The 10,872-nt window shown below is 45.6% G+C and overlaps 1 protein-coding gene across 1 annotated transcript; it reads right to left on the bottom strand.

Moving 5' to 3' along the window:
* Window positions 1–4,382: 4,382 nt before the first annotated feature.
* LOC109828428 (putative ATP synthase protein YMF19) lies at window positions 4,383–8,376 on the bottom strand. The gene is made up of 2 exons (XM_020395426.1): window positions 8,279–8,376; window positions 4,383–4,973 (listed from the first exon to the last, which is right to left on the bottom strand). Exons 1-2 carry the CDS (start codon window positions 8,374–8,376, stop codon window positions 4,463–4,465), a joined length of 609 nt encoding a protein of 202 aa, XP_020251015.1. The 3' UTR covers window positions 4,383–4,462.
* Window positions 8,377–10,872: the final 2,496 nt, after the last annotated feature.

The following is a 10,872-nucleotide window of genomic DNA, read 5'->3' as shown; positions in this document are numbered from 1 at the left end:
TTCTGAATGCAGCACGGGCCCTTGCCATTCTTTTTTTCACTTTTTTTGAATAAGGTAAATAAATGAAATTTCCCAGCGGTGAACACGGGCGCGGAGAAGACGGAGACCATCTCGGCGCTACAATTCCAGCGTAGACGCGTTATACGCAGACGACATACTAATGCTATCGACGCCTGGCTATCCAGATAAAAACTGAAAGATTGATAGCGAAAATCCTTCCCCTCCCATGAAATCGTTTGCTCTGAGGGAAGCGCTTTCTCACTCATATGTGAAGACTTTTTTGACAAATATAATACAAAGTCTATACTCGACTTATTTTTAGTGGATCTCGTAGTCTTCTGGACTGTGGACGGTACTACTCTGCATTGTCTTCACCCATCTAATGCGTTTGTCGCCAAGACTCACTTGACGTTGGGCGATCTAGTTCGACTGATGTGTGTTCTTCTCCTGGGAATGGGACTTATGAAATGTCCGATCTTTGCTATTGGGCAATCCGCCTTCTTAAGGGACTTCTTCCCCGCTAGCTAGTGGCGCCAAAGCAACCCGGGGCCCCCGGAGGGGTCACTACTCAAGTACGCTACCTAAGAGATAGGGGAGTTTTTCAGCTCCTTCGAATCTTGCATTTCTTTTGAAGTTCCAGAATATTTTATGTATCTTTATAAAAAAGCCCGCCATTTCATTTTACTGAGAAAAGTTCTGTGTCTGCTCGCCACTCCCCGAGCCAAGGACGGGGTCGAACCGTCATTCCAGGATTTGCAGTCCGATACATTTCCATTATGTTACCTAGCCAAACCCGCCACCTCATGTGCCAAAGTCAAAACGGTTGTTCTTCCGGATCAAGGGCTTTTTCTACATATGCGGTGTGGCGGGAGCGCTCTATATGACCGGCGGCGGGTTACCAGAGAAAAGGGGACAACTTCTTTCTCCCTTGACTTGCTCAATCTTCCTTATCTGATTGAAAGTAGCAAGCCACTCAACTACTGGTACAAGAGCGACCGGAGGGAGGTGGCTTCTTCTATATGTATGTTCAGGCGAAGACATGACGAAGCTAACTCTTGTTTTGGTTGCAACCATGCCTATATAATATAATCTCATTTAGCTTACCAAAGTCAAGTGGTCTTACTAAAAAAAGTAAGTAAGCTGACTGTTCCGTTCCAAGTTACATGCTTTTCACTATTCCTTTCCAGAGAAGGGTTGCTCATCCTGTCCAGCGGATCAATTGTTTATGCGGCAGTGCGATGCCGTCGAAAATCTCTCTTTCGCCTCTCCTCCTTTCTTGTCTCCATTCTGATTGATTCGCTTCTTCGCGCAAGCGCGTTGGTTCGCCCCTTCTTGCATTTCGTGATCCTCCGGTTTCAGGATGCCTTTTTCAGATAGCCGGGATCCGACGTTGATTTCGATTGAAATGTTGCTCACGGTTTTAGGCGGCCCATCTGGTTAGTTTAGCTATCACTGCTGAAGCCCCTGCAGTTGTTCGGCTGCGTACTCCCGCCGCCCGTATCTCAAACTAACCCTATTCATTTTCCTTTCCTGTATCTTTCTTTCTATCCATAGTGGCTCGACTTCGTTAGGCGATTCAGCATAGCTTCGCCGCTGAGTGAGGCTTTATTGGTTGCAGTGGATGCTGCTCCTTGAGGTCTACTACTCTGCATTGTCTTCACCCATCTAATGCGTTTGTCGCCAAGACTCACTTGACGTTGGCGATCTAGTTCCGACTGATGTGTGTTCCTTCTCCTGGAATGGACTTATGAAATGTCCGATCTTTGCTATTGGGCAATCCGCTTCTTAAGGGACTTCTTCCCCGCTAGCTAGCGCGCCAAAGCAACCCGGGCCCCCGAGGGGTCACTACTCAAGTACGCTACCTAAGAGATAGGGGAGTTTTTCAGCTCCTTCGAATCTTGCATTTCTTTGAAGTTCCAGAATATTTTATTGTATCTTTATAAAAAAGCCCCCGCCATTTCATTTTACTGAGAAAAGTTCTGTGTGCTTCGCCACTCCCGCAGGCCAAGGACGGGGTCGAACCGTCATTCCAGGATTTGCAGTCCGATACATTTCCATTATGTTACCTAGCAAACCCGCCACCTCATGTGCCAAAGTCAAACGGTTGTTCTTCCGGATCAAGGGCTTTTTCTACATATGCGTGTGCGGGCGGAGCGCTCTATATGACCGGCGCGGGTTACCAGAGAAAAGGGGACAACTTCTTTCTCCTTGACTTGCTCAATCTTCCTTATCTGATTGAAAGTAGCAAGCCACTCAACTACTGGTACAGAGGCGACCGGAGGAGGTGGCTTCTTCTATATGTATGTTCAGGCGAAGAACATGACGAAGCTAACTCTTGTTTTGGTTGCAACCATGCCTATATAATATAATCTCATTTAGCTTACCAAAGTCAAGGGTCTTACTAAAAAAAAGTAAGTAAGCTGACTGTTCGTTCCAAGTTACATGGCTTTTCACTATTCCTTTCCAGAGAAGGGTTGCTCATCCTGTCCAGCGATCAATTGTTTATGCTGCGCAGTGCGATGCGCCTCGAAAATCTCTCTTTCGCCTCTCCTCCTTTCTTGTCTCCATTCTGATATGATTCGCTTCTTCGCGCAAGCGCTTGGTTCGCCCCTTCTTGCATTTCGTGATACCTCCGTTTCAGGATGCCTTTTTCAGATAGCCGGGATCCGACGTTGATTTCCGATTGAAATGGTTGCTCCAGGTTTTAGGCGGCCCATCTGGTTAGTTTAGCTATCACTGCTGGAAGCCCCTGCAGTTGTTCGGCTGCGTACTCCCGTCCGCGTATCTCAAACTAACCCTATTTCATTTTCCTTTCCTGTATCTTTCTTTCTATCCATAGGTCGGCTTCGTGCAGATAGATGTTCGCCGTGGAGATTGGTGCTCCTTGAGGTATGCCTTTCCCGCTTGCTTCTTCCCTTATCTTGTCTTTTCCATCCAGTGCCCGCACTGCGTCAGAAAATCTGCGTCTTCGATCTTTCTTCGCAACTTATAAATAAGTCGGAATCTTTCTCTCGCGCTCATGCGGTCATTGATTCAGTCAGGGCCTGCGTTCACTAGAAAGCCTACGCCCGTCCATTCCTTGAAAGCTTGATCCCGCCCCCCGCTTTCATCTTGCCCTTGTTACGCAACACGCAACAAAGAACCTTGGCCCTCTCGCTTAAAGGGCTATATTCGGTCGGAACGAAGTCGTGTTTCTTTAGAGTCTATAGGTTCTCGAACCTTCTCTCATGGATTCCCTTAATTTCTCACCAAGTCATCGCCAGCAAAGCAATCTGCTCTTATCCCTTGGCTTGGTGTCAAAGGGCGAGTTCCTGTCTTTTGTCTTGCCCAAAAACAGTCTATCATTGGAGAAAGACTATCCCGCGGCAAGGCAGTCCAGCTGCTTTCTTTATCTCGCTTGCCGCGTCTAGCTTCGGTGCCCCGGGGGTTAGACCGCTTGGGTTAGATTCTCTTTTCTAGTTGAAGATGCAGTCAACCTTCTTCTCCCATTATGTTTGTAAATCCTTTATTTGCTTTTTTTCCTTCTCTCTTCCAGTTATCTCTTTATTTTAGAGGGGCGGATAAGACCACTCTATCGACGAACAAGAAAAAATGCACTTTCAAATGGTTTGAGCTTAGAAGCAACCAGCTATCTATCGATAGGCGAAAACAGACTGCTATTGGCTGCTTCGCCTATCTATTCTATTATGTATGGCCGGCTTGGAGACATCAGAGGAAGACCATCATCTCTATCCGGGTACGATCAACGCTTCATTCATTCGTTGAACCTTGGGGATAACCATTAGATTAGCATTGAGATCAATCACCACACCACCTCTATCATACATACGACATTACACGACGCGAGAGTGCATGGTCAACACACCTACAGCGCCTACGTTCGCGCTGCAGCCAATACAACCACAACCTCACTTGCACGATATTAAACAACGAAGCTACTGGTAGGAAGGGGGGACGGCATCCTCCTATACCTATAATAGTTAGCAGTACTGAACAACCGAGCATCGGTCCGGGGAAAGAAAAGGACGTCTTTGACCATCAAAAAAGGAATTCGCCTTAACTCGCTAGGCCTTCGGAACAAAGTTTCTTCTTTTCATGCTGAAGACGATCTTGCTCATTCTATTCATTTTTGTATATAAATAAAACATACAAACTCTTCTTCTATTAGAAAGACGAACCTATAGGCCTGCCTTTTAGCGCGTTTCCAAAGGTAACCGCTTAGGTTGACTTTTCGTAAGCGCTTCCTTCACCGGAAGAATGGCTTACGGTCGTCTATCATCACTATGAACATTGATCGCACATTAAATCATCAGTACCATGCCAAAATGAAAAAGGAGATTTTCATATCAAACAACAGTAAAAGTCCACAAGTGAAGGGGGCCCACCCACCACACTCCCCTTCTCCTGCTCCATGGCTGAAACAGAGCCTCCTCTTCCGACTTCTTCTACCGAATTGACTTGTTTAGATGCTTCCTTGTCCGTGTAGAAGATGGATGAGCATGATTTCATTTCCACAAGTGATCCGACTGGAATAAGTTTGATATGATGACTTCGAGATCAAATAGAGAATCTTTCTCTCTATTTCTCGTGAGCCACTTATTTCTCCGAAAGAATAGATCAAAGTGATTTTCCCCCTTTTTCCCAAGAAGTCGACGGTCTTACACCATTGGGATACTTCGAATAAACTGGAGTACATATAGGAGAGACCTGTGTGAAAACTTTTTTTCGAGAGATCTTCCAAAGTCTTAGGGTCCTTACTCCGAATCTTGTTCTCCCGGTGCGAAAGAAGTTGGTTTCGGAGTTTGAGAATTCTGCTGATACCAAGTACTCCATCCCCATCATTGCATATAGCAATATAAAAGGTAAAGAGGAGGATGGATAACCAAAAGAATTGTGTAAAATATGTGAATTTATCTAGTTGAGGCCTTATGATTGATTGAGAAAAGCACTTTCCAGACAGAAGAAGACTCTTCCTTACTTATGAAGAAAGCTACAACTATAGTTAATATAGTTATACCCGTATGGAGCGTCGCAGTTTGGTTTACGTCTTACCCGTACTTCTTGCCGGGTAACGACTCAAGCTCACCTTATCCGTGTCCTCGGAAGGCTGAGTCAATCATGGCCCTCTTGTCCGCCTGTTCAATGATGTCTAGATCCGAAAGCTAATCTACGGCCGTAGACCTGGCGCAGGTGACAAGTCCCACTGCATTCGGGTTCAATCATCTATAGTTGGCGGGTTCAGTGATCATCTACGATATTTTGTTTTGATTGGGAAAGTTGTCCGTTATCAACTCAAAGACGGGAATATATCTAATCAATCTCTAACTCCCCCCTCCACAACGGTGGTGGGAAATAGGAGGCCGCCCAGTGGATGAGCGTTATGAGTTCAAGCCATCTGATCTAAATCGGTTTCGGCACATTTTGGTTGCCTATAGTCCCGGGGGTATAGTTCCACTTCCCTTCGAATGTTGGCTAGGATTTCCATATGATTTACTGTGTCTTGTTATCATATAGGGATGGGTTGGTGGATGCTCATCGAGTCTTGCGCTCCTGATTGGGATCATATAAAAAAAATGGCTAATGATCTTCAGTAGAAAGACGACGAAGATGTTCTCAGACTATAGTATAAAGCTGGGAGCTTAAGCATTGGCTTAGCTCTTGTTGCAAGTATCTAGAATGGTATACTCTCGCGAAAATGGATTTCTCTTTACCATTGTAAGCTTTTATAGATTCGCCTGCTCTTTGTTTCAGGCCGGATAGGAAAGACCAACTACATTGTTTCAATAAGTATGGTCGCCTATTCCGTGCGTATGATTGTTTACGAACGCCATAGCTATTGAGCTTCGTGGAGTAAGAAAGATAGTTGATGTGGTATATGTTCGACTTTGGTGATGGGCCTGTTCTTGGTTAGACAGGCTAACGACACGCGACGTCAGAGAAAAGACTTCCATTGCTCACTTATCAATTGTTCTTGCGTTCAAGCAAACCATAAAGGCAAGCCGAAGATTGCGAAAAGTAATGGAGCCCACTCTTAGGCCTCCGAAAGATCAGTAGCCGCCTGGGGCTGGCGAAAGTTCCCGCAGGTAGTGAGGTCGTCGAATCTCCCTTACTGGGATGAATGCTTTCACTCAATGGGCAAGGAGCTTTATGTCACCTCCACGCTGATTCAGAAGGTGTTCGGTCTACCGCACCTGCCAGCCATATTTATATATTAAAATTTTAATATATAAAGAATTCGATTATTTGGATTGAAGGTACGAGCGAGATAGGAAGGACAGGGTGACGGCGCCTTTCCTGACTTTGAGTTGTCTTTCATTCTTTTTTTCGTGACATTAAGAGGGTAGACTTCATCCGAGACACATGGGTTCTTTTGCTTCAATCGTCTGATCGCCTCAATCTAAAAAGAAGCGCATAGTATCCCCAATCTGCCACCTAGACCACCTCAAAGGAAGGAATTGGTCTTTGGGTTTGAGTGATCCAATCATTGGCGAATCGGTGAAGTGAGTAGAAGGAAAGGACCCTTCTCGACCTGGAAAATTCAAAGCAGGAAAGACTGGCGCCGATCAGCGAAGCGAACCTTCAGTACATCACGTTCAGCCCTCCTCAAAATCCCATTTGTTTTATTGAGGGCTTAACAGCGCCTCTAAAGGATCTTATCCGTCTATAACTCAAAGTCAATCTTTCTCTCGTGGAAAAGCGCTTTAGAGTGCCTAGAAGATCCAGCAAACGGAGGTGCCAGTGCTGTCCCAAGACCAGATCACGGTAGGTAGCTGCTTGAAAGAGGTTGGGGACAGACTGGTGAACAGAACAAGATGATTCTTGGTTTCTCCGACCTAGAGCACTCTCTTTTCAATCGTACGAAGAAACTCCGTGAAAAACCCAGCTATCACTCTCATGATACGGCTAACCCCCAACTCCCGATACATTCTTGAGAGTCAACGCAAGGACTCGTTGGTTTGGACATAGTTTCTTGGTTCCTCTGTCTCTGTTTTGTCCTCTCCTGCTTCTATTAGTTTTGTTGGAATGGAAAGAGAACTTCCTTCAGCCTTTTTTGTCGCCTGGTTCGGTCTCTCTATTTAGGAGCATTCACGTGAAGCTACGAGTAGAGATTCCCCTTTCGGGGAGCTCTATTCGTAGCGACTTCAATGGGTTTGAGGCTTCGCCGATTGAGAAAAAAGCCTCCCCTGCCCCCCCGGCGCCTTACGAAATATAGGGGGGAACAGTAGAATAAAAATTGTTATTTATTTTTCATACCTCCTAAAGTGTATCTGCAATCTGCCCTAAGGGAGTTAATGCAGAAGCAAGCGCTGTAAGCCAAGGTTCTGAAGAAAGAACATTGGTTAAAATAAAACACTCTTCCACTTTGTTTGCTTAAGTGTATCTGCAACCTGCCCTAATGGAGGTCATGCAGTAGCAGGCACCGTAAGCCAAGGCAAGACCTTGTTAAAAGAAGACCTCTTCTTTAGGAGTTCCTTTGATGCTTTAAGTACTGCCCTAGGGACTAGCTTTAATGGTTTAAAGAGGCGGCGAAGCCCCTTGTTTGCGCGTTATTCGCATTAGCAGTACTCTATTTTAGCAATCCGCTATAGTCAGATTGTCATCTTTTCTTTTAGAGTATATAGTGTGTGTATCTGTTCAGTATGCTTTTCAAAGGAGTAAAAGGAAGTGAGACCCTGTAGGGATAACGTACGTATAGGGGCGTCACGTTATCAACCCTTCCTTGTGATGGAAGTAATCCGAAGCAAATGCAGAGTCACAACTATTCGACTAGCAGGAAGACCAACGGTTAGAAATACATGGGAACGGTATGGAGCCATCCAAGCTCATCGCTTTCGTCGGCGTAAGACCAATTACGTAGTTACGAATAACCCGAGGAAAGACTACTAGCTCGACCTACCCACACTCTGCATCAGGAATAGACTACCACACCAATACCGGAACCTAACCACACCTACACACAAAGGTAGCACTAACCTAAGGCCAAGGAGAGTACTTCACCCATGTCAACAACATGAGGGGGGAGTAAGCCGGGCGGGGTGAGAACACGTGCGCGACGCGCGGGGTTGTTTAGTTGCTTAAGCGGAAATCATATACCCTCAAGCTCTATAAGCAGGACTTAAGAGGTAGTTGCTTACTACTACCCTTAACAGTCAGACTTAGTCGACTTACTGATACGCTTAAGAGCTAGTCAATCGAAAAGAACCGTAGGAAGAGCTTCACGCCAACCAACGGATTTCACGACCATTACTCAATCCCCTTAGGCAAACTATGCCCATACCAGACAAAGAAGACGTATATCACCCAAGCGTTGAACCGCGTGAGGCAACGACCCCGCCAGAGACCCGACTGGGCAAACTGGGAACCCCTAATCGTCATGCTTAGTCATGCGAGAACTCTCAAACGAGCGGAAAGGCCTCATATCGAGCTTGTAACGAACGTTTTTCTTCTTTATCCAGGTCTTTTCTCTCTCTCTCTTATAGGTTTATCTTTCTTTTTTCTCCTAGCGGGAAGGCGAGCAATACAAGAACCATCGGCACACCGCCTGGTACCAAACCTAAAGAAGTCGCGATTCCTTTCTTGACTTTCGGCAGCCTACTGAGCGGCTCAAGCCGCAGGGGTGGCAGAAGGGTTACCTCCTCTCACACAGCTGAGCGTAATATAGATTAATATATTAATACGTTAGACTTAGTTAACTCTGTTGTGTCTAGAGGCAGCTTCACCGGTTGATCGTTAGATTGATATGGTGTTGCCACCTCGGGTTGCGACCTAATCCTTGTGGGTAATAGCAATCATCCTGGCTAGTAACGGCGGACGCCCCCATGGAGAACAAGAGTTCTCCTCTCTCTATTAGGAGAGAGTTGCGCGTGAAGACTATAGTTCATGAAATGGGATACGGTGGGCCCAAACATGTCGGTACACGCCCATCTCCTTATTCTGGAGAGTGACTGTAAAAAATATATAGAAATAGATAACTCCTTGCGACAAAGGTTTATTTAATGTTCTATTGCGCTTAGTCCAGTCCGTCATGGCCGCGTTTTGAGGTGCCGGTACATATTGGTGTTAGGGGGGGGGGGGGGGGGGGGGGGGGGGGGGGGGGGGGGGGTGGTTTTGCTTCATAAGAGCGACCTTTTGGTAGCTCGACGGTCACACCAAAGGAGATTTGCGATCGCAAGACATTCTTATCATAGCAAAGAAGGTAGCTGGCAGAAGCGGTCGCAAAGCTGGTTTGTTTATTCACTGCTCTTTCTCTAAGCAGTTGTGGATCATCACTACAAAAGCTATGGTGTGATGCCGTCAACGCGCCTGTTGGCCATTCCAGTCTCACTTATCGGAAGGTATCCACTATCATACCTTCTTTGCCATAGAAAGTATTTATAGTAGGAATGAGAAGGCCGAATGTTGGTTCAATTTGTCTCTCTCAATGGTTTAAGTCTGGCTAAGGTCATTTCAGTTGGCCAAGCTATTGGTGGCACCTTCTGAGGAGTAATGTCTCATCCCAAAAGATCAACATCCGATTCATGAAGTCATGACTGAATCTTAAAAACTTCGGTCGTGAGCTGATGATGAGTATATCCTGGGGTTTCTAGGCATACACATTTCTCCAAGGTACTTACGTGGGAACAAACGCTGGAAGGCCTGTTTCGCTGAATTCCCGTTTCCAGCTATGACCTAATACAGTACGGGAACGGTAATGAATCTGGTTTCTAGCGCTCCGACCTATGAATTAGTTGGGCTTACGTAGCTATGCTTCGAGATGATGTACAGTAGACGAAGGGTTCTTCTCCAGTGCGCTGTTTGTGGAGAGACAGAGGTCGACGTTTGCTCTGGATGCAGATATACACAAAATGGACGCAATTACGTATAACGAGTGGTTTGATAAAGTGGGTGAGCCCTGTGTTGCGACCATTAGTTCAGCTTCAACGTTAGGTGTTATTTGGCAGGCTTATCCGCCGTGGTTGAGGGAGCTGGTAAGAGAAGATTTGCCTATAGGAAATTACATCAACAAAGGATTGTTGGCTCCGTACACAAGTGGTTGATGGAGATAGCTATCTCGGTTCTCTAACTGATGGTACATCATCAGAACTCGCGCGAATAGACGCGTTTGACGGTTTCTAAGAGTCGTACTCTTTGATCTAAAGTCAGCGACCGATAGATGCTTTAAAGGCCATCTATTTTCTCTTCTTCTAGTTAATATACGTGGCTTGGGAGTCCTTGAAAATTGAATAAAGCGACGATGCTTACCATGACTGCAATTTTAAAGACGACGCGAAAGTACAAGCCTATGGGCTCGCTTCTGGCAACAGGAATATCAGCACTGAAAAACCGTCTATTACATTGGATGTCGTGTTTTGATGATCCCGCTACTCATATTGACCGGACAACTTCTGTATTTATTATCGCCATTCAATTGCTGCTCCTACATGTATATTTAATATTCGTTAACCTGTTTCTGGTCTTCTACTTTATGGAAACAATATTCTCTCTGTGCCTTATTCTACTTTCTGCAAGCTGATGGTTTGCTATTTTTAACGCCGATATGGGCAAGGAGCATCTGTTGATGAGTGGTTATACAATGGCGGTCCTTATGAGCTAATTGTCTAAACACTTCTTAGCTTGGTGTAGCTTGTTACATGGGTCGGTGAGTGGAACTAGTTTCGCGTTCTGGGTATGCGTTACGTGATTACTGTTGCCATATTCCGCTCTGTAGCGCTAGCTACTGGCTGTTTTCTTGATCTCCTATTGGTTCAAGGAAGTTCTCTGATGGTATCTTTAGTAATGTAATTTAGTAATATCTTGTACTTTAAACTATCATTTTGTATCCAGGCGAGCACAACATCCTTATGCATCCATTTCAACATGCTTAGCGTAGCT

Source organism: Asparagus officinalis, unplaced genomic scaffold (genome assembly GCF_001876935.1).
Source record: "Asparagus officinalis unplaced genomic scaffold, Aspof.V1 AsparagusV1_Un1426, whole genome shotgun sequence".
In the NCBI taxonomy this organism is placed as follows: Eukaryota; Viridiplantae; Streptophyta; class Magnoliopsida; order Asparagales; family Asparagaceae; genus Asparagus; species Asparagus officinalis.
The sequence above is the reverse complement of the archived record's forward strand: the minus strand, read 5'-3'. Positions and strand labels throughout refer to the sequence as shown.

Bases quoted from the DNA above. Each gene is read 5' to 3' on its own strand.
- LOC109828428 (XM_020395426.1), bottom strand. From the start codon at position 8,376: ATGACGATTAGGGGTTCCCAGTTTGCCCAGTCGGGTCTCTGGCGGGGT. The intron at 4,974-8,278 runs GTATGGGCATAG...TTCATAAGTAAG, and splicing joins ATATACGTCTTCTTTGTCTG to GAAGAGTCTTCTTCTGTCTG.